The 24033-nt window shown below is 40.5% G+C and overlaps 1 protein-coding gene and 1 non-coding gene across 4 annotated transcripts in view; both read left to right on the top strand.

Annotated features, from left to right (window-relative positions):
- Positions 1-574: 574 nt before the first annotated feature.
- LOC116762693 (HLA class II histocompatibility antigen, DO beta chain) overlaps positions 575-24033 on the top strand; it is a 34446-nt gene continuing 10987 nt past the window's right edge. The window contains exons 1-6 of one of the 3 annotated variants that reach the window (XR_004352322.1): positions 575-718; positions 13181-13450; positions 13991-14194; positions 14642-14752; positions 15015-15046; positions 15212-17035. Coding sequence is in view for 1 of the 3 variants with exons in the window: in XM_032650008.1 (XP_032505899.1) it covers positions 628-718; positions 13181-13450; positions 13913-14194; positions 14642-14752; positions 15015-15046; positions 15212-15247 (822 nt within the window). In the remaining 2 variants the exon portion in view is untranslated. Of the gene's footprint in view, positions 719-13180; positions 13451-13912; positions 14195-14641; positions 14753-15014; positions 15047-15211; positions 18034-24033 lie in introns of those variants that run through there. The other 2 variants (XR_004352321.1, XM_032650008.1) reach the window with 2 other exon arrangements.
- LOC116763005 lies at positions 21070-21177 on the top strand. The gene has a single exon (XR_004352422.1). It is a non-coding gene; the product is annotated as a U6 spliceosomal RNA (small nuclear RNA).

The raw sequence follows: 24033 nt of genomic DNA, 5'->3' as shown, positions 1-24033 counted from the left end.
TATCCTTTTAGCCATTTTTTGCAGCATTTTATTCTTTTGAGAATCCTCTCTCCATGTTTTTTTTTTTTTTTTTTCTTCTTCCCCCTGTCTTGGTTTACAGGAAATCCTCTTCAGGTAATTCTCAGTCTCTTCAATTTCTTCTCTGATAATCCTTTCCCTAACTCCTCATAAGGTCCATGCTTCAAAATGCTGTCTACTATCTTCTTTATTTACACACTCTCTGTAGGCAATGTGAACGACCCCATCGGCATGGATATCTATTAGTCACAGCAGGCCAGGGACAGTGCTATATGAGGATAGTAAGATCCATGATAAACCATCTGCCCAGTTCTTCTAAGACCACATACCTTTTTCTCCTAGCCGGTTTCCATGTACCTAAACTGCTGCCAGTGATTCCGCAGGTAAACAGTTCTTGAGTGGTAACTACTTTATGAAAGTATTCTACCCAGCACCTAATGACACAAAGCCTCTCTGTCTTGATTGGTTATCCATGTGAGGAGTTTCCAATCCTGGGGAGGCCAGAAAGGTATCTCTATTCTTCATGAATATTTTTGACTGAGTTGTGTGTGGGCAAGCCCCATTCTAAAGAGGTGGACGATTTTTCTGTCTCGCTTGTTTTCTTCCAGAATGGGTTCTAGCTGGGTTCCCTGGGTGGTGGCTTTGTTAGTGACGGTAATCAGGCTGGATTCCTCCATGACTCAAGGCAGAGATGCTCCAGGTAAGGACACAGTGATTTCTTTCATGTGTACATGCAAAAACTGGCATGGGGGAGGAAGGCCTTTCCCTACAGGTCCAGGCTCCAGTCCAGACCGGAAGGGGCTTCTAGGTTCAAAGAGAGTCTTCTTCCCTTTGATAGGAAATTATTCCTTCCCTCTTTACCACATGCAATGGACCGGCAGGAAAAGGGTCTTCCTGTCCCACAGCCACGGATTCAAGGAGTCCGGAGGCAGGAAAAAGGGAAACATTGCTTGCTTAGGGTCCTTATGGCATTAGTGTCAGTCTGGAGGACTGTAATAAATGGAGGCAGTCTGAGAATAGCTGCTATCCTTCCGCCAGGAGTTTGATGATTGTGACTGTTTCCGTATGTATCCAATTGAGGTGTATGTGAATAAAAGAACTTGGAAACGAAGGTTGCTTCATTTGACATTTTTAAGCCCCTATAATATGGTCAGATTGTACGAAGTGATCTTGAGAAATGAGAGAAATTGAATGTATTAGAAATTGTATTAGGACACGGCTCAAACCCGTGTCCCCTGCACTGGCAGGCAGATTCTTAAATACCGCGCCACCAGGGAAGTCCCCCACCTTCTTTTTTTTCAGATGTAAATGTACTTTTTATTAAATCAGAAAAAGATACAGTACACATGGTATCAGTCAATCATATGGCTACTTTGGATTACATTTTAATATACTCATCGTCCTATGTACTCCTCTGTACAAGTATTAAAAAAAAACTCAGGTATTTGAATAATCTTCTGTACATTTTTATTATTAACGGGGGTTATAGGGAGGGTATACATGTATTAGAAATTGAATGCCTGTCCTCGTGTTACCAGGTACATGTATTTACTGCTGTTATTTTTCTAGCTGAGGAGTTAAGCTATGCAAACAGGAAGTGATATTACATTCTGAAAACATATTTATCAGAAGAAAACAGGATATAACATGCTAAAAAACAGAACCCCTTTGAATGTCAAAGTCTCATTAAACACAAAAGAGGAACAAACCTAGGGGTGTGGAGGGTGGGTGTGAGGAGATCGTTATTCTTGGAGAATAGAAACCTCTCTGAGCTTATAATAATATCCACTGAACAACAACAACACATGCACAGTCAGTAAGATCTAAACTCTGACACAGATCTGACTGAAAACTAACTTTTAAAATATTTTTATCTAGAATGTAAGACAAAATAGAGATTTGGAAGTTAGAGCATTGTTTGAAATTAGCTGAGTTCGAGATGAGTCTGGCTGACCCAGGAAGGATGCTGCTGTCCTGACACTCAGTCCAATAGTTCCTCTGAATGTAGAAATGAAGGAAAATCTACTACTCAAGATCAATAACAATTCTCCTTCAGGTCTCAACTGAAATGCCATTTCTTCAGGGAGATCTTTCCTGATCAGCTTACATTATTAACCCATTTGAATGTCCTTTTATATTGTTCTCAAGTGCACAGAATGGAGTTAATATTCCCCAGTGACTTCACAGCACCTTGTAATCACTGATCAGAACAAGGACGCTCTCCTCTCTTCCCTTGTCTCCATTCTCACTCCCTCCCTTCCATTCTAATGTGTCTGGTATGTCTTTAAGTATGAGGGTGGCTTTTAGGAAGATGGAGCATTGTTTTCCTGTGTGTATTTAAAAAGATATTTTTTTTTTGGAGTGTAACTGCTTTACAATATTGTGATAGTTTCTACTGTACAACGAAATGAGGCAGCTATATGTATACATATATCCCCTTCCTCTTAGACCTCCCTCCCACCCCCGATCCCACCCATTTAGGTCATCACAGAGCACTGAGCTGATCTTCTTGTGTGTTATAGCATGTTCCCACTAGCTATCTATTTTACACATGGTCGTGTATATATGTTATTCCTAATCTCCCAATTCGTCCCACCCTCTCCTTCGCCTCCATTTCCACATGTCTGTTCTCTACGTCTGCATCTCTACTCCTGCCCTGCAAATAGGTTCATCTGTACCATTTTTCTAGATTCCATGTACATGTGTTAATATGTGATATTTATTTTTCTCTTTCTGGCTTACTTCACTCTGTATGACAAACTCTAGGTCCATCTACATCTCTGCAAATGATCCAATTTCGTTCCTTTTCATGGCTGAGTAATATTCCATTGTATATACGTACCACATCTTCTTTATCCATTCATCTGTCGATGGACATTTAGGTTGTTTCCATGTCCTGGCTATTGTAAATAGTGCTGCAATGAACATTGGGGTACATGTGTCCTTTTGAATTATGGTTTTCTTAAGGTATATGCCCAGTAGTGGGATTGCTGGGTCATATGGTAGTTCTAGTTTCAGTTTTTTAAGGAATCTCCATCCTGTTCTCGATAGAGGCTGTATCAATTTACATTCCCACCAGCAGTGCAAGGAGGTTCCTTTTCTCCACACCCTCTTCAGCATTTATTGTTTGTAGATTTTTTGATGATGGCCATTCTGACAGGTGTGAGGTGATACCTCATTGTAGTTTTGATTTGCATTTCTCCAATAATTAGTGATACTGATCAGCCTTTCATGTGCCTCTTGGCCATCTGTATGTCTACTTTGGTGAAATGTCTACTTTGGTGAAATATCTATTTAGGTCTTCCGCCCATTTTGATTGGGTTGTTTTTTTTTTTTTTGATATTGAGCTGCATGAGCTGTTTGTGTATTTTGGAGATTAATCCTTTGTCTGTTGCTTTGCTTGCAAATATTTTCTCCCATTCTGAAGATTGTCTTTTCATCTTGTTTATGGTTTCCTTTGCTCTGCAAAAGCTTTTAAGTTTTATCAGGTCCCATTTGTTTTTATTTTCCTTACTCTAGGAGGTGGGGTCAAAAAAGATCTTGCTGTGGTTTATGTCAAAGAGTGTTTTTCCTATGTTTTCCTCTAAGAGTTTTCTAGTGTCCAGTCTTACATTTAGGTCTTTAATCCATTTGGAGTGTATTTTTGGGTATGGTGTTAGGGAGTGTTCTGATTTCATTCTTTTACATGTAGCTGTCCTGTTTTCCCAGCACCACTTATTGAAGAGATTGTCTTTCCTCCACTGTATGTTCTTACCTCCTTTGCCATAGTTTAGGTGACCATAGGTGCGTGGGTTTATCTCTGGGCTTTCTATCCTGTTCTACTGATCTATATTTCTGTTTTTGTGCCAATACGATACTGTCTTAATTAATGTAGCTTTGTAGTATAGTTTGAAGTTGGAGAGCCTGATTCCTCCAGCTCTGCTTTTCTTTCTCCAGATTGCTTTGGCTATTCAGGGTCTTTTGTTTTCCATACAAATTGTAAAATCTTTTTTTCTAATTCTGTGAAAAATGCCATTGGTAATTTGATAGGGATTGCATTGAATCTGTAGATCGCTTTGGGTAGTATGGTCATTTTCACAATATTGATTCTTCCCATCCAAGAACATGGTATATCTCTCCATCTGTTTGTGTCATGTTTGATTTCTTTCATCAGTGTTTTATAGTATTCTGAGTACAGGTCTCTTGCCTCCTTAGGTAGGTTTATCCCTATGTATTTTATTCTTTGTGTTGCGATGGTAAATGAGATTGTTTCCTTAATTTCTCTTTCTGATTTTTCATTGTTAGTGAATAGGAATGCAAGAGATTTCTGTGCATTCATTTTGTATCCTGCAACTTTACCAAATTCATTGATTAGCCCTAGTAGTTTTCTGGTGGCAACTTTAGGATTTTCTATGTATAGTATCGTGTCATCTGCAAACAGTGGCAGTTTTACTTCTTTTCCATTTTGTATTGCTTTAATTTCTTTTTCTTCTCTGATTGCCATGGCTAGGACTTCCAAAACTATGTTGAATAATAGTGGTGAGAGTGGACATCCTTGTCTGGTTTCTGATCTTAGTGGAAAGGCTTTCAGTTTTTCACCATTGAGAATGATGTTTGCTGTGGGTTTGTCATATATGGCCTTTATTATTCAGTGAGCCAAAAAGTGCCTTTTGTTTTTTAAGTAAAAATAAAAGGCACATTTTTCATTTTCACCAAGAACTTTATTGAACAACTTATTCACCATTTTTTTTACACTACCTTCTGCCAGTTTTCAGGCAACTTCATAATTCCATCTTCCCAAACCTTTTTATATTTTTGAGCAAAGAGCTGTTTCGGGTGCCTTGTACGGTCTTCCAGGGAATTGAATTTTTTTCCATTAAGAGAATATTGTAAAAACCAAAATACATGGAAACCCGAAGGTGCAATATCTGGTCAATACAGCAGATGAATCAGAACTTCCCAGTGAAGCTGTAACAGTTTCTGCCTGGTCATCAAAGAAACATGAGGTCCTGCATTGTCCTGATGGAAGATTATGTGTTTTCTGTTGATAATTCTGGAAGCTTTTCATCGAGTGCTGTTTTCAGTTGGTCTAATTGGGAGCAGTACTTGTTGGAATTAATCGTTTGGTTTTCTGCAAGGAGCTCATAATAGAGGACTCCCTTCCAATCCCACCATATACACAGCATCACCTTCTTTGGATGAAGACCGGCCTTTGGTGTGGTTGTTGGATGTTCATTTCGCTTGCCCCACGATCTCTTCCTTTCCACATTATTGTATAGTAACCACTTTTCTTCGCCAATCACAATTTGTTTTAAAAATGGAACGCTTTCATTATGTTTCAGTAGAGAATCACATGCGGAAATATGGTCAAGAACGTTTTTTCCGCTTAACTTACAGAGAACCCAAACATCAAAGCCATTAACATGACCAAGCTGGTGCAAATGATTTTCAGTGCTTGATTTGGATATTTTGAGTATGTCGGCTGTCTCCTGCATGGTATAACGCTGACTGTTCTCAATTACTGTTTTAATTTGATCGCTATCAACTTCAACTGGTCTACCCGACAGTGGAGCATTGTCCAGCGAGAAATCTCCAGTACAAAACTTCGTGAACCACTTATGACACGTTTGATCAGTCACAGCACCTTCTCCATACATTGCACAAATCTTTTTGTGCGTTTCAGTTGCATTTTTACCTTTCTTGAAATAGTAAAGCCTAATATGTTGAAAATGTTGCTTTTTTCTTCCATCTTCAATATTAAAATGGCTACACAAATATTCATCAATTTTGATAATTTTTAAAAAATGTATGCTGATATGACAGCTGTCGTATACAATCTAACAAAATTGTTTTGAATGAATTTAAAGACAACTAAGTTCTACTAGAGCCATATTACAGAAAAAAACACACAAACCTTTTAGCCCACCCAGTATGTTGAGGTAGGTTCCCTCTATGCCCATTTTCTGGAGAGTTTTTTTTTTTTTAATCATAAATGTGTGTTGAATTTTGTCAAAAGATTTTTCTACATCTATTGAGATGATCATATGGTTTATTTATTTATTTGTTTGTTTGTTTATTTTTGGCTGCATTGGGTCTTTGTTGCTGCGTGCAGGCTTTCTCTAGTTGTGGTGAGTGGGGGCGACTCTTCATTGCGGTGTGCGGGCTTCTCATTGTGGTGGCTTGTCTTGTTGCAGAGCATGGGCTCTAGGCACACAGGCTTCAGTAGTTGTGGCACGCAGGCTCTGTAGTTGTGGATCACGGGCTTAGTTACTCCGCGGCATGTGGGATCTTCCCGGACCAGGGCTCGAACCTGTGTCCCCTGCATTGGCAGGTGGATTCTTAACCACTGAGCATCCAGGGAAGCCTGATAATATGGCTTTTATTCCTTAATTTGTTAATATGGCGTATCACATTTATTGATTTGCGTATATTGAAGAATCCTTGCATTCCTGGGACAAATCCCACTTGATCATGGTGTATGATCCTTTTAATATGTTGTTGGATTCTGTTCGCTAGTACTTTGTTGAGGATTTTTGTGACTGTTCATCAGAGATATTGGTCTGTAAGTTTCTTTTTGTGTGTGTGATATCTTTGTCTGGTTTTGGTATCAGGGTGATGGTGGCCTCAGAGAACGAATTTAGGAGTGTTCCTCCCTCTGAAATCTTTTGGAAGAGTTTGAGAAGTATAGGTGTCAGCTCTTCTCTAAATGTTTGATAGAATTCGCCTGTGAAGCCAACTCGTCCTGGACTTTTGTTTGTTGGAAGACTTTTAATCACAGTTTTAATTTCATTACTTGTGATAGGTCTGTTTATATGTTCTATTTCTTCCTGGTTCAGTCTTAGAAAATTGTACCTTTCTAAGAATTTGTCCATTTCTTCCAGGTTGTCCATTTTATTGGCATATAGTCGTGTGTAGGAGTCTCTTATAATCCTTTGTATTTCTGTGGTGTCAGTTGTAATTCTCCTTTTTCATTTCTCATTTTATTGATTTGCATCCTCTCCTTTTTTCTCTTGATGAGTCTGGCTAAAGGTGTATCAATTTTGTTTATCTTCTCAAAGAACCAACTTTTAGTTGTATTGACATTGCTATTGTTTTCTTCGTTTCTATTTCATTTATTTCTGCTCTGATCTTCATGATTTCTTTCCTTCTACTGACTTGGGTTTTCTTTGTTCTTCTGTCTCTAGTTGCTTTAGGTGTAAGGTTAGATTTTTCATTTGAGGTTTTTCTTGTTTCTTGAGGTGAGATTGAATTGCTATAAACTTTCCTCTTAGGAAGTCTTTTGCTGTGTCCCATAGGTTTTGGGTCGTCGTGTTTTCGTTGTCATTTATTTCTATGTTTTTTTTTTTTTTTGCGGTACGCGGGCCTCTCACTGTTGTGGCCTCTCCCGCTGCGGAGCACAGGCTCGGGGCACGCAGGTTCAGCGGCCATTGCTCACGGGCCCAGCTGCTCCGCGGCATGTGGGATCTTCCCGGACCGGGGCATGAACCCATGTCCCCTGCATCGGCAGGTGGACTCTCAACCACTGCACCACCAGGGAAGCCCTTTCTATGTATTTTTTAATTTCCTCTGTGATTTCTGCAGTGATCTCTTGGTTATTTAGTAGTGCACTATTTAGTCTCCATCTATTTGTGTTTTTTACAGTTTTTTTTTCCTGTAATTGATTTCTAATCTCATAGTGTTGTGGTCGGAAACGATGCTTGATACGGTTTCAATTTTCTTAAATTTTTGAGGCTTGATTTGTGACCCAAGATGTGATCTACCCTGGAGAATGTTCCACGTGAACCTGAGAAGAAAGTGTATTCTGCCGCTTTAGGTGGAATGTCCTATAAGTATCAATCAAATCTATCTGGTCTATTGTGTCCTTTAAAGCTTGTGTTTCCTTATTTGTTTTCTGTCTGGATGATCTGTCCATTGGTGTAAGTGGGGTGTTAAAGTCCCCCACTATTACTGTGTGTTACTGTTGACCTCCTCTTTTATGGCTGTTAGCATTTGCCTTATGTATTGAGGTGCTCCTATGTTGGGAGGATATTTAAATCATATTTATTTTATTTAAATCATAAATATTTATAATTGTTATATCTTCTTCTTGGATTGATCCCTTGGTCATTATGTAGTGTCCTTCATTATCTCTTGTAACAGTCTTTATTTTAAAGTCTATTTTATCTGATATGAGTATTGCTAGTCCAGCTTTCTTTTGATTTCCATTTGCATGGGATATCCTTTTCCATCCCCTCACTTTCAGTCTGTATGTGTCCCTAGATCTGAAGTGGGTCTCTTGTAGACAGCACATATATGGATCTTGTTTTAGTATCCATTCAGTCAGTCTGAGTCTTTTGGTTAGGGCATTTAATCCATTTACATTCAAGGTAATTATCAATATGTATGTTCCTACTGCAGTTTTCTTAATTGTCTTGGGTTTGTTTTTGTGGGTCTTTTTCTTCTCTCGTGCTTCCCACTTAGAGAAGTTCCTTTAGCATTTGTTGTAAAGCTGGTTTGGTGGTATTGAATTCTCTTAGCTTTTGCTTGTCTGAAAAGCTTTTGACTTCTCCATCGAATCTGAATGAGATCCTTGCTGGGTAGAGTGATCTTTGTTGTAGGTTTTTCTCTTTCATCACTTTAAATATGTCCTGCCACTCCCTTCTGGCCTGCAGACTTTCTGATGAAAAATCAGCTGCTAACCTTATGGGGATTCCCCTGTATATTTTTTTGTTTTCCCTTGCTGCTTTAAATTTTTTTCTTTTTATTTAATTTTTGTTAGTTTGATTAATATGTGTCTTGGTGTGTTTCTCCTAGGGTTTATCCTGTATGGGGCTCTCTGTGTTTTCTGAACTTGGGTGACTATTTCCTTTTCCATGTTAGGGAAGTTTTTGACTATAATCTCTTCAAATATTTTCTCAGACCCTTTCTTTTTGTTTTCTTCTGAGACTTTTTTTTTTTTTTTTTGTGGTACGCGGGCCTCTCACTGCTGCGGCCTTCCCTGCCGCGGAGCACAGGCCCCGGATGCGCAGGCCCAGTGGCCATGGCCCACGGGCCCAGCCACTCTGCGGCACGCGGGATCCCCCCGGACTGGGGCACGAACCCACGTCCCCCGCGTCGGAAGGCGGACCCCCAACCACTATGCTACCAGGAATGCCCCTTCTGAGACTTTTATAATTCGAATATTGGTGTATTTCATGTTGTCCCAGACGTCTCTGAGACTGTTTTCAATTCTCTTCATTCTTTTTCCTTTATTATGCTCCTTGGCAGTTATTTCCACCATTCTATCTTCAAGCTCACGTATTTGTTCTTCTGCCTCAGTTTTTGATTCCTTCTATTGTATTTTTTATTTCAGTTACTGTGTTGTTCATCTTTGTTTATTCTTTAGTTCTTCTGGGTCTTTGTTAAACATTTCTTGTATTTTCTCGATCCATGCCTGAATTGTATTTCCAAGATTCTGAATCATCTTTACTATCATTACTCTGAATTCTTTTTCAGGTAGGTTGCCTATTTCCTCTTCATTTAGTTGGTCTTGTCGGTTTTTATCTTGCTCCTTCATCTGTAAGATATGTTTTTATTGTCTCATTTTTTTTTTTTTTTTTTGGATGGGTGGGACTGTGTTCCTGTCTTATTGGTGGTTTGGCCTGAGGCTTCCAGCCCTGGAGTTTGTAGGCTGTTGGGTAGAGCTGGGTCTTGGTGCTGAGATGAGGACCTCTGGGAGACCTCACTCTGATTAATATTCCCTGGGGTCTGAGGCTGTCTGTTCATCCAGCGATTTGGACTCAGTGCTCCCACCATAGGAGGTGACCCCTGACCCCTGGCCTGGGAACCAAGATCCTGCAAGCTGTACAGGGTGGCAAAAAAATAAAAAAGGGCAGAAAGTAACAAAGAGTGAACAATAATAAAAGATTAGAAAACTAACAGATATGTTAGAAAAAATAAAATATAAATGAAACAACAACCAGAAGGTAAAACAGAATCACAGTAGCAAAAATATAGGGAAAAAAAGGCCGGAAAAGGCCTTGGCTATGTGGGGTGAGGCTTAGGCATGGGCATCCTTTAGGTGGGGGCGGGGCCTTATGCTTAAGCCCTTGGGGTGGGGGGTGGGAATTAGGCTCAGTGCCGTTGGAGGGGCCCTGATGTGCCTCTGGCCTCAGAGTAGGGATGATCAGGCCTGAGACCTTAGCAGGCTCCCCGTTCACCTTTACTCTTCTTCCCCTACCCCCTCTCTCCCACACCCTTAGGACCCACATGGCAGGAGGGGTCCCCGGATGGTGGAGGACTCAGGGCCCGAGTGGGCAGGAGAAATGCTATCCACGTTCCCCCGAGTCCTCTGAAACTCCAAGGGTCCCTCCAGGCACAGGAACCCCTCCCCTCCCCCAGCCACCCCTCAGGGGCACTGGTTCCCTCCAACCTCCACTTCTCTTTCCCCCTTGCTCTCCCCCATGTCCTCCCCAGTCACTTGGGGGTTCCTTCTATCCCCATGGGTGTCAAGGTCCCCCACCAGCCTCTGGTAGGTGCCTTAGTTGTGGGGAGACACGAACTCCACATCCTCCAAGTCCGCCATCTTGACTCCGCTCCCTCCTGTGTTTTTAAATTTTAATAAATGTCATTGTGCGATGAATCACGTTCTGTTTCTTCTCTTACCTAACACAATGCTTTTGAGCTCTCCCTCGGTGTTGGTGTTCGTGAATCCAAACCTGTCTTTATTGATAGGGAAGCAGATCAGGGAGGGGAAGTGTCTGTTTCTATGTAAAATGAACTAGAACTTAAGTGAATTGAGACCAATCCAGGTCCATTTACCAGTCTGTCTCTTAAAATTGTCCAGGGGCTTCCCTGGTGGCGCAGTGGTTGAGAGTCCGCCTGCCGATGCAGGGGACACGGGTTCGTGCCCCGGTCCGGGAAGATCCCACATGCTGCGGAGCGGCTGGGCCCGTGAGCCATGGCCGTTGAGCCTGCGCGTCCGGAGCCCGTGCTCCGCAACGGGAGAGGCCACAACAGTGAGAGGCCCGCGTACCGCAAAAAAAAAAAAAATTGTCCAGATCTTCAAATCTAAGACAACTATCACCACCTTAGTTTGTTTGGGTTGCTATGACAAATGCCACAGATTGCATTGCTTATAAACAACAGAAATTTATTTCTCAAAGTTCTGGAGGCTGGGAAGTCCGAGATCAAGGTTGCAGCATGGTTGTGTTCTGGGAAAGGCTTTCTTTCTGGTTCAGAGCGGGCACCTTCTCTCTGTGCCATCACATGGTGGAAGGGGCTAGGGAGCTCTCTGGAACCTCTTTTCTAGGGACACTAATCCCTTTCATCAGGAATCCATGCTCCTGACCTAAGTACCTCCCCCAACACTGCGGACTAATACCATTACCCTTGGGGGTTGGGGTTTCAACATGTGAATGGAGGGAACACAAACAACCAGACCACAATACACAATCATACTTTTTCTTACCTATGAAGACTGATTAAATAGCTTTGGGAAATTAAATTGTTTTGGAGAACATGCCAATTAGAAAAGAGTTACATTGTATGAAAGTCAGTATAGATTTCAAACTAATCACTATCAATACTAATAAGGTACTTTGAAAGTGGAAAATCATAATGGAGAGTGGATTTGCATTTTTACTTATTTATTTAAAATTTATTTTTAAAAATATTTATTTATTTTTGTCTGTGTTGGGTCTTCGTTGCTGCACACGGGCTTTTTCTAGTTGCAGCACGCGGACTTCTCATTGTGGTGGCTTCTCCTGTTGTGGAGCACAGGCTCTAGGAGTGCGGGCTTCAGTAGTTGTAGCACACGGGGTCAGTAGTTATGGCTCGTGGGATCTAGAGTGCAGGCTCAGTAGTTGTGGCGCACAGGCTTAGTTGCTCCGTGGCATGTGGGATCTTCCTGGAACAGGGCTCAAACCCATGTCCCCTGCATTGGCAGAGAGATTCTTAACCACTATGTCACCAGGGAAGTCCCTAAAATTTATTTTTTATTGAAGTATGGTTGAATCACAATGTTGTGTTCATTACTGCTGTACAGCAAAGTGACTCAGTTATACATTCTTTTTCATATTCTTTTCCATTATGGTTTATCACAGGATATTGAAGGATTTGGATTTTTTTTTTTTTTTTTTGCGCTACGCAAGCATGTGGGATCTTCTTGGACCGGGGCAAGGACCCGTGTCCCCTGCATCGGCAGGCGGACTCTCAACCACTGCGCCACCAGGGAAGCCCGGATTTGGATTTTTTAATTCATTCTTCAGTGGAAATGTTTAATATAAAAGTTTCCAAAAAAGGTTTAAGTTAACCCTATATTCACCATATTATTACAACCACTAGAACTGTGCATACAGGGCCAATGATGATGATGATGATGACAAAAGGCATCTTCAAGTCGTGAGTTAATACTATTTTACCCAACATAGATAGAGGTAATGAGGTCATTACCTTACTAGAGCCAACAGAGGGGATGAGGTCTCTGAGTAATTGTGCAAAGCAAAATGTCCAGAAGAAAATTCATTAAAAAAAATGTTTTTTTTTTTTCCTGTGCCACCTGGAATCTTAGTTCCCCAATCAGGGATTGAACCTGTGCCTCCTGCAGTGGAAGCACAGAGTCTTAACCACTGGACCACCAGGGAAGTCCCCAGAAGAAAATTCTTGAGAAAACCCATAGTGAGTTGAAAGTACAAGGGGAGTCTATTTCACACCTACTATGAACCTACTCTGCATTTCTTTAACCCACCTCCATCCTTCTTTCACTTTACTCCAGAAGGAATATATAGAATTAACCTACTAACGGCAAGAATACTATTGAACTATTCCATACAGGGCTGGGAATTCTTGGGCTTCTGAAAGCTTGGCTTGGAGAAACTTAGCACAGTGTCTGGCAAAATGCAAACAAGTCTATAAATATTGGTCAAAGGAATGAATATTTGTTGAATGAAAGTTTATGTCTCTGGACACATTCTGACTTGCTTCTTTGGGTTACAGGTCTCCTGTTTGGCTGGCCTGGTAGGCTGGACCTCAGGCTTCTTTCAAAGAAGAATGGATGTCTCTTTGCTAAGAAGAACCAGGGTGGGGCCCAGGGGAGCAGAGGCTACTTTGGCCGATTTACTGAGGTCAAAGGCCTCTTCTCCAATCAATGTGGTCTGGCAATAATAAACCAGGTATGGGTTTCCTAATTGGGGCTGGTTCATAGTCTTTTTTTTTGGTTTTCTAGAAGATTTTGTGATTCAGGCAAAGGCTGACTGTTACTTCACCAATGGGACAGAAAATGTGCATTTTGTGGTCAGATTCATCTTTAACCTGGAGGAGTATGCACGTTTTGACAGCAACTTGGGGATGTTTGTGGCCTTGACGGAGCTGGGCCAGCCTGACGCTGAGCTGTGGAACAATCGGCCCGATATACTGGCAAGGAGTAGAGCCTCTGTGGATGCGCTCTGCAGACGCAACTACAAGCTGGGTGCACCCTTCACTGTGGGGAGAAAAGGTGAGGTGTAAGGTGGGGACTGCGGGGATTCAGGAATCTCCCCCGTGTGAGCCTGGCTGTGGCTCTTCTTCCTTGTACTGGGCAGTTTCCTGCTTCAGGATAGATGGGTCAGGAGCAGGGGAGTCTGTATATGTTCTGTCCTCAATTGTGACTCACTCACTATCCTCAGGGGTCAGTTCGTGGTGGTCTTGGGTCCCAGACCCCCAGTTCTCAGGGACTTTAAGGGCTAGTGTCTTCCCAAATACAAGGGGCAATTGTGGGCATGTGATAAAGCCTAAATCCTCCTTGCGACACTAACATACCCAGCGTTTGAGTCTTTGGGGGTGAGATTTTCCCACATTTCCAGTTTCTACTTGGGTGATTTGGGAAAGAAATATGGGGCTGAGATAACCTTTAATGAAACTCCTGTGTTGGCTTTGTGGATTTCCTTCACCATGTCTCATTTCTTCTCTCCCCTGCTAGTGCAACCAGAGGTGACTGTGTATCCAGAGAGGATCCCAGCCTTGCAGCACCACAATCGGCTGCTTTGCTCTGTGACAGGTTTCTATCCAGGGGACATCAAGATCACGTGGTTCCGGAATGGGCAGGAACAGAGAGAGGGGGTCATGTCCACTGGCCTCATTAGGAATGGAGACTGGACCTTTCAGACAATGGTGATGCTGGCAATGACTCCTGAACTCGGAGAGGTCTACACCTGCCTTGTTGATCATCCCAGCCTGCTGAGCCCTGTTTCTGTGGAGTGGAGTGAGAATCAGCTTATACTTTCTGGACAAAACTCGGCTCAATCTGACTCAAGACCTGTGTTACCTCTGTGTTCATCTTGGCTTCAACACTAGTTCTTCTTCCCTCTGATCTGAGGGAGTCATAGAAATTGGGGTCTTTGGGTTGGGGTGGGAAAAAACATGGCTATCCTTGGATCTTCCAAGAAATATGGAGGTGTAATCACCTTGTCACTTACTTCCAACTTTGGGAACTACTGTCCTCTAATGCTTTGGTCTTGGCATTTAGGGGGGCATTATTATTGGCTATAAGGCTCATTAACAGAAACTCCATGAGTACAAACCTTGGCCTTAAAGATGTAGTCCTTCCCTAGATAGCACTGGATTGGTGTCCAGCACAGGTTCTGGGATTTCAGGAAGGTACACCAAATATTGGGAGCTTTTGGCTCACTTTAATACATGTTTTCCATAGGAGCTCAGTCTGAATATTCTTGGAGAAAGATGCTGAGTGGAATTGCAGCCTTCCTGGTTGGGCTAGTCTTCCTTCTGGTGGGGATCGTCATCCACACCAGGGCTCGGAAAGGTAATGAGCTCTGAGGAGTACCCCTGCCCCCTGCCCCCTGGCTTTCCCCACTTCCCACTTTTCCTAACGTCTAAGGTGCAAGGCAGGGAGGGCTGATCATACCTCTCAGGTATCACTGGGATAGTTTTTTCCTGAAGCCAGAAACATTCTGGAGGGTAATTGGAGATGGAGTTCTGATACTCTGGGTCATCCCCCATCGCTCAGGATAATCACAACATTTGGTTCTAACTGGGGCATCCTATTTCTTCCTTTTTTATTGTAGGACGTGTGGAGACTCTGTTGTCTGGTGCTGAGGTAATGTTTCCTTCCTTAGCTTTTGGTGCCAGATCATTCACCCATCCTTTGGTGGAGGGAGGGTCACGGGGATAAGATGTAAGTGACTCTGGCTGGGTGCGCCGTCTGCTGAGTCCCTGTGCTGGAGGGTGGGGGACTCACGGGACTTTATCACTGTCCCTGCAGGTCCCAAGAGCAGTTCTTCATCCACAGCCACATTAAGGTCCTAATAGAAGCTTCTCCCCCTGGAGCCTGAAGAGGGTTTGAGTGGTCCTGGATTAAGTGAAGGACATTCATGAGGTCAATGTGCTGGATGACTGCTTTCCATGAGACCTTGGAGGAGTCCTGAACTGATTCTAGAGTCTTGTGTCCTGAGATCACGTATCTCTCATCTTTGTGCCCTTCTTCCTCCTCCTTGTCTGTACTAGTCCCCATTTCCAGGGACAGTGTCCAGAAATTCTCCTAAGACCTAGCTCCTTCCAATCCCAAACTTTTTACTTTTCTGTGGTACAGCCCTAACCCTCTAAGTCGTGATCTCCATCTTTCTTTCTTCCAAAGGCAGCCCCACAGTCTTCAGAAGACAAACGTTCAGGTAGTCACTGCTCCCTTTTCATTGTTTTTTAAAAAACTCTTTCCTTTCAAATAAAACTGAGATAGAGATTACCACATAAAATGTATAATTCAATACATGACTGACGGCAAAACCCCTATAATCAATGCTCAGTTCAAGAAATAGAACTTTTCCAGCTGCTGCATAAGTCTCCCTGCTGCAGGCCAATCAAAGCCCACTCCCTCCTCTCAAAAGTAGTCATATCCTTGCAAACTATTTGGGCCTTGAATTTCCTTTGAGGGATGATTTTATTACACTTAACAATTAAAAAAAATCATCTGTAGGACTATACAGATGGTCTAATTTCGGGGTCAGCTTTGGTAAATTTTGTGCGGTAGATTGATTAGGGTACAAAGTATTTGTCATTCATCTCATGGAGATGTAGCTGGCCCTGGACTTAGACCATTCTGAGAGTACGTCTAAAGAAGGCTTACAGCTTTTACTTTCCTATTGGAAGTCCTGAGCCATCAGGTAAGAAGTTTGCCTTCATTGCTGATGGGACCACATAGGCCACGTTAGAGGCACTGGAATTGCTGAGGGAGAGAGTGTCTCTGTGTCCCAGTTGAGCCTCCAGAGGACCCCAGCCCCAGCTACCATCTGACTGCAACCACATGAGAGACCCTCTGTGAATACCACCTTCTAAGCTCAGTCAACTCCCAGAACTGTGAAAAATCATTAAAATGGCTGTAGTTTTAAGCCACTAAGTTTGGGTGTAATTTGTTATACAGAAATAGATCATGAAATGTTGTTTTTGGGTGTAATTTGTTATACAGAAATAGATGATGGAATGTTGTTTTTCAAAGAATTTTATCAAAACAACAAATCTACCAGCACAAACTTTATATCCTGTTAGTATCTTTTAATGTTTGTAGAATCTGTAGCAATGGCATCTTTTTGTTACAGATGTTAGTAATTTGTATTTTTCTTCCTTATCAGTCTTGCAGGTGGTTTATCAAAAAAAAAAGAAAAGAAGAAAAAAAGAAAACTCTAGCTTTGTGATTTTCTTTATTATACATCTATTGTTCATTCTATTTCCTCTCTTATCTTCATTATTTCCTTTCTTCTACTTTTTTTTGGCGTGTTTCTCCAGTTTACACAGCACCATTTGTTGAAGACACTATCCTTTCCCCATTGGATATTCTTGGCTCCCTTGTCAAATATTAGTTGAATATATATGGAAGGGTTTAATTCTGGGCTCTCTTTTCTGTTCCACTGGTCTATGTGTCCGTTTTAATGTCAGTACTATACTGTTTTTATTACTATAGTTTAAAACCAGGAAGTGCGATGCCTCTGGCTTTGTTCTTCCTTCTCAGGGTTGCTTTGGGTATTCTGGGTCTTTTGTAGTTTATGATTTTTTTGCTATACAGGTTGCTAGTCCTACATCATTCACTTAAAACTTGGTATATTAGTCCTTTGCATGGCTATACCACAATTCATCCATTCTCTCTCTTAAAATTAAGACTGTTTCTTTTCTCTTCAGTTACTTTTTTTTTATGTCATCTTGGCACATGTATGAGAATTTATTTAGAATGTTTTTATCTAGGATGGAAGTCTGGGATTATCCAACTACCCAAAGGGATATACACCAATATTTAACATATTTTATAATTTTTTGATGTACAGAATTTTCATGATCAAGACAAAGTTGTCAGTTTTTCTTTTTGAATTTGGAAATAATTTTGTTATTCCTAACCTGGTGCAACAAACATTCAATTACAAGTCTCTTTAAGCTAATGTAGGATTGTTTCTTTTAGATAGATATTGTCTTAGTCCATTCAGGATGCTACAACCAAATACCATAAACTGAGTAGCTTATAAACAGCAGAAATTTATATTTCACAGTTCTGGAGGTGGGAAGTCTGAGATCAGGATACCAGCAAGGTCGAGTTCTGGTGAAAACCCTCTTCTAGGTTTGCAGACTGTCAATATCTCACTGTGGCCTCACATGGTGGAAGGGAAGACCCTGGTCTTTTGGGCCCTTTATAAGGGCACTAATCCCATTCATAAGGGGTCCACCTTCAGAACTTAATCACCCCCCAAAGCTCTACATCTTAATACCATCACATTAGGGACTAGGTTTCAGCAGATACATTTTGTAGAGGCACAAACATTCAGAACATTGCAGATATATGGATGTGGATTTTATTATTGTTGTCAATCATGTAACATTTGCACTTTAATATTTTAATAGATACCACCAAGCTCCCACTCATTCATGATGCTACTAATAATATACGAGAGAATCCATTCCCACAGACTCTTGTAAATCCTTTATTTAAAAAACCCAGACTATTATATTTGCCAATTTGGGGGAGAAATATTTCATCATATTGCTATTTGAATTTGTATTTTTTTCTGATTATTGGTGTGTTTGAGTAAATATTTTATGTTTATTGGCCTTTGGTGTATTTGATTCTGTAAATAGTCTGTATCTTTGCCCACTTTTCTGTTGTTTATTTTTGTTCATTTATTTGTTGGTTTGTTGGCAATTTTACATAATAAGAAAGTTAGCCCATTGTCAGCCTTGTGTGTTGCAAAGTTTTCTGAGCTTTACATATTTCTTTAAAATTTATTTAGTCCGTGCAAATAAATTTAAAATTTTTTTCAAATACATATTTTTATTTATGTCTTCTAGACTTTCTGTCTTGCTTAGGAAGACTCTTTTTGTTTTAAGAAGGATTATTTTAACGGGCTTCTTGAGGTATAATTTACTTACCACAAATTCACTCTTTGTACATGTAAAATTTAATGCTTTCAGTGAACTATAGTTTTTTTCTTTTAATTTATTTTTAATTGAGGTAACAGTGGTTTATAACACTATATAAGTTTTATGTTACAACCTTATATTTCTATTTTTCTACACACTAGAGCATGCTCACTGCCAGATTTAGTTTCCATTCATCTTCATAGAGTTTATCCCCTTAACCCATTTCACCCTCCTCCCACTTCTGGGTATTTATCCAAAGACTATGAAAATTCTAACTCGAAAAGATATATGCGTCCCCATGTTTATCACAGCATTATTTGCAATAGCCAAGATATGGAAACAACCTAAGTGCCCACCAACAGATGAACGGATAAAAAAAAGATGTGGTATATATATATACGTATATATATATGTATACGCACACACACACACATACAATGGAATACTATCAGCCATAAAGAAAGATGAAGTCTTGCCATTCACAACCACATGGATGGACCTTGAGTGTATGACCCTAAGTAAAATAAATCAGATGGAGAAAGAGAAATCTGTATGATTTTACTGATATGTGGACTGCAAAAACAAGTAAATAAAAACAAAATAAACAAGACATATCAAACAAAAATAAATGCTTAGATACAGAGAACAGAGTAGTGGTTACGGTGGTGTCTTTTGATTGGTTAATTCAACCTATTTACATTTAGGGTGAATATTGATAGATGAGGACATGGTACTGCCGTTCTATCTTTTGTTTTCTGGTTGTTTTATGTCTCTATTGCTTCTTTTTTCCTTGTGTTTCTATCTGCCATTTTAGTTTGGTGGTGTTAAAGGACGTTTTTCTCAGTTTCCTCTTTTTTAATGTTACATGTCTCTGCTCTAGGTTTATGTTTTGTTGTTACCATGAGATTTGTATAAAACATCTCATATATAAAATAGTCTTTTTTTCTGCTGATAGCATCTTATCTTCATTTACCTATATGACTTCTGTATTTTTCCTCTTCCCTTTTTATGTTTTTGTTGTCTCAAATTATCCCTTATGTTGTGTTTGTTCTCAGATTGAAGTAGCTATAGCTATTTTTATGCCTCGCCCCCCTTTTACCTTTATGCTACAATAAATGTTTGAAAACCTATTCTGATACAGAGCTGCAATTTTCTGATTCTGTCTGTGTATCACCTTACTCAAAGTTGTGTGTACTTTTTACCTTTTTGAAAGCAGCTCTTTTGCCCCTTTCCTATTTGCCCATTTCTGTTCCTCTCTAACCTTAAAAGAACCTAATTATAGGAATGAGATCACTAGGCAATTGAAACTAACTCCCGACTTATGCTCTCCTGAATGCACACCATGCCTTGTCTAACCTGTTGATTCTTTTCCTAGATAAAAAGCAGTTAAAAAATGACTAGCTCTCTACCCCCAGCAGCTCAAACCTCCCCCCCCCACCCCCTGCCGCAAGCAATCCTGCAGGAGATCACGCAGGCAAGATAACATCTGAAGAGAGAGTCAGCCAGTCTGCACTCAATGGAGAATGATGCAGAACCCAGCCTCCTGCCTTGGTGATTCACTGAGATTCTTTCCCTCCATTTTTCCCTTTAAAAACTGTCATGGCTGAGCAGAATCTTTGGAGTTGGTTTGGGAAACATGTCCACTTTCTCCCCAGATTTCTGGCTTTTCTGATTAAAGCACGTTTCCTTCCTACTGACACTTGCCTCTCAAATTATTGGCTTATGAATGGCGAACAACTGAACCTGGGTTCAGTTACATTTTTATTTCTGGTAGAAGAGCTCCTTCTTACATCTTTTCTAAGGAAGGTATATGTTGATGAGCTCTCTCAGCTTTCGTTTGTCTGAGAAAGTCTTTATTTCTCCTTCATCTCTGAATGACAACCTGGTTGGATAGAGTAGTCTTGGCTAACAGTTATCTTTCAGTATTTTGAGAATGTCATTCCACTCCCTCTTGACCTGTAGAATTTCTGCTAAGAACTCTGCTGATAAACTAATGGGGGTTCCTTTGCAGGTTACTATCCTTTTTTCCCTGGATGCCTTTAAAAAATTCTCTGTCATTGACTTTTTTTTTTTTTTTTTTTCTTTTTTTGGCTGTGCTGTGCAACATGTGGAATCTTAGTTCCCTGACCAGCGATTGAACCCGAGCCCCCTGCAGTGGAAGCACGGAGTCCTAACCACTGGACCACCAGGGAAGTCCCTGTCATTGACTTTTGACAATTTTAATATAATGTGTCTTGGAGATGGTCTTTTTGCATTAAGTTAATGAGGGGCTCTATTTGCTTCATTGACTTGTAGATTCAGTTCCTTCCCCTGGTTGGTAAGTTCTCAGCCATTCTTTCTTTTTTATTATATTAAAAAAAATATTTATTTTATTTATTCTTTTTTTTTTTTTTTTTTTTTGCGGTACGCGGGCCTCTCACTGTTGTTGCCTCTCCCGTTGCGGAGCACAGGCTCCGGACGCGCAGGCTCAGCGGCCATGGCTCACGGGCCCAGCCGCTCTGCGGCATATGGGATCTTCGCGGACCGGGGCATGAACCCGTGTCCCCTGCATTGGCAGGTGGATTCTTAACCACTGTGCCACCAGGGAAGCCCCTCAGCCATTATTTCTTTAAATAAACTTCTCTCATCCCTTCTCGCTCTCTTCTGAGATACCCATCACCCTAATGTTGCCCTTCCTAAAAGAGTCAAATGGCTCTCACAGAATTTCCCCATTCTAAAAAGATGTCTGTGCTTGCTTTGACAGTACATATACTAAAATTGGAACCATAAAGAGAGAGATTAGCATGGCCCCTGCGCAAGGATGACACGCAAATTCGTGAAGCATTCCGTATTTTTATAGATAGCTAGTGGGAAGCAGCCACATAGCAACAGGGAGATCAGCTCGGTGCTTTGTGACCACCTAGAGGGGTGGAATAGGGAGGGTGGGAGGGAGACGCAAGAGGGAGGGGATATGGGCATATTTGTATACGTATAGCTGATTCACTTTGTTATAAAGCAGAAGCTAACACACCATTGTAAAGCAATTATACTCCAATCAAGATGTTAAAAAATAAAGAAAAAGATCTTTCTCTTTCCTCTTCTACTAGTATCATTTCTACATTTCTATCTTTGAGCTCACAAATTCTCTCTTCCATACGGTCTACTCTATTTCCAGTGCTTTCTCAAGAATTCTTCATCTCGTTTATTAGTTCTTTAACTCCAGAATTTCTATTTGGTTCTTTCTTTTTTTTTTTTAGGGTTTCAATCTCTTTGGGAAAGTATTCCTTCTGTTCTGCCTTTGTGAGTTTCGTTGCTCGTTGAGTTTCTTCCTGCCAGTTGTTTTGAATTCTCTGTCAGTTAGATCACCATATCCCATGACCTTATGATTGTTTTCTGGAGAATTATTTACTTTTGTGGTACACTATTGCTGTGGTTCTTCATGGTGCTTGATGAGTTGTCCTCTGCCAGCACATTTGAAGTAGCGAGCACACTTTTCTATTCTGATGAATCGTGGGTTTAGAAGTTAGAGGCTTTTCTTTTGTTTTCCAGTAGGTGGCACTAGAGCACACGGTTTTGGTTTCTCTTACCTGAGCTGCCTCTGGTTATATTTGAGTTCTTCTGTCAGAGGTGTTGCAAGGTGCTCTCACTGTCACTTGTTGTGCCTCTGGAGTCATTGGTGCTTTGCTGCTGCCCGTGTTGCTGGTGTTGCCACTTGAGGCTCTGAGATGGGGGCTCTTCTGCTGTGTCTGGGGTCCCCTGAGTTGCCATTGGCTGTTGTTTCAACCTCCAAGTACTTTCTCTTTCCCAGAGGTCAGGGAGTGGGTCTGATCACAGGGTTGGTTCTCCCCGCAACCAGCCCCCACCCCTAAGTGGGGTCCAACTGTCACCTCATTAATATAACGAAACACCTTTGTGGCTCTCATCACTTTGGAAATTCCAAGTGTTTTAGGAGAACTGTGCCAGGAATGGGGAAAAAGACCAAATATAGATTACATTTTATGAAACCCAATATCACACTCTGGGAAAAATTAAGTTGCCTCTTGTGTAATTAAAAATTTGTTAAGATGATAAGTCTCATGGAAAGGAGCCTTATCACAATAAAGGTGGGGAACACAGGGAAATTTTTGGAGGTGATGGATATATTTAACTATTGGACAGGTACATTGATCAGCTCTGGAGGTGCCCTACCTGGGGCCCATCTGCTATGTAAAATAAGTAAAAAACAAATCAAAGCCAAATTGATTGGGTTTTCTCTACTACTAGCAGCAGAAAGTGTCTTCATTGAAATAGTCATGCCATACATTTTAATTCAACCTTATAATTTCACACCAGGTTTCAAATAAAATGAGAGGAATCATTTCTTCATCTCAGATAACAAAGCAAGAGTAAAGCTGCAACCTTGGGATCAAATAAAACTTATTTCAACTGTATGTCTATTGCAGACATGACTATCTCCTTATTAAATTCCTATAGCATGATGACTTATTTAGTGTAAATAATATACAGTGCAACTAAGATGTTCAAAAAATAGACTGAATTTGCTTAAAAATAGAATAATAGTCTCTGACACTGGAGGAATTGTGCTCAAATGATTATTACTTTGAAATAAACTTCTAAATCAATCACTTACATTTAGAATTTCCTTCTATTTGACACTGACTCTTCAAATGGAACAAAATAAAAGAATCCTCTATTTTCTCAACGAATTTCTTTCTCTGAGACATGTCCAACAACTTTATATAATCTATATTACTTATAATTACTTCTAGTATAATAATTTACTTATATTCCCAAAGTCTATGGAATTTAGAATTATATAATGATTTAATAGTTGCACAATGTTTTATACAAGGGTAGAATATTTCTTTGATTTACTTTTCTAGCTTGTTTCTAATCACATACTTTTTGGCAAGTTTGTTTCCATTCTTATCGTCTGTTTTCAGTTTATGTAACTCCTTTTTAATCTTTTGGATTAAATTTACCATTTACCATTTACCAATCCCATTGACCATTGCAACAAAAAGAATAAAATACCTAGGAATAAACCTACATAGGGAGACAAAAGACCTGCATGCAGAAAATTATAAGACACTGATGAAAGAAATTAAAGATGATGCCAACAGATGGAGAGATATACCATGTTCTTGGATTGGAAGAATCAATATTGTGAAAATGACTATACTACCCAAAGCAATCTACAGATTCAATGCAATCCCTATCAAATTACCAATGGCATTTTTTACAGAACTAGAACAAAAAATCTTAAAATTTGTATGGAGACACAAAAGACCCCAAAGAGCCAAAGCAGTCTTGAGGGAAAAAAACGGAGCTGGAGGACTCAGACTCCCTGACTTCAGACTATACTACAAAGCTACAGTAATCAAGACAATATGGTACTGGCATAAAAACAGAAACAAAGATCAATGGAACAAGATAGAAAACCCAGAGGTAAACCCATGCACCTATGGCCAACTAATCTATGACAAAGGAGGCAAGGATATACAATGGAGAAAAGACAGCCTCTTCAATAAATGGTGCTGGGAAAACTGGACTGCTACATGTAAAAGAATGAAATTAGAACACTCCCTAACACCATACACAAAAATAAACTCAAAATGGATTAAAGACCTAAATGTAAGACTGGGCACTATAAAACTCTTAGAGGAAAACATAGGAAGAATACTCTTTGACATAAATCACAGCAAGATATTT

This window comes from Phocoena sinus, chromosome 11 (assembly GCF_008692025.1).
Source record: "Phocoena sinus isolate mPhoSin1 chromosome 11, mPhoSin1.pri, whole genome shotgun sequence".
Classification (NCBI taxonomy): Eukaryota; Metazoa; Chordata; class Mammalia; order Artiodactyla; family Phocoenidae; genus Phocoena; species Phocoena sinus.
Note: the sequence above shows the minus strand (reverse complement) of the source record. Positions and strands in the feature narration are given on the sequence as shown.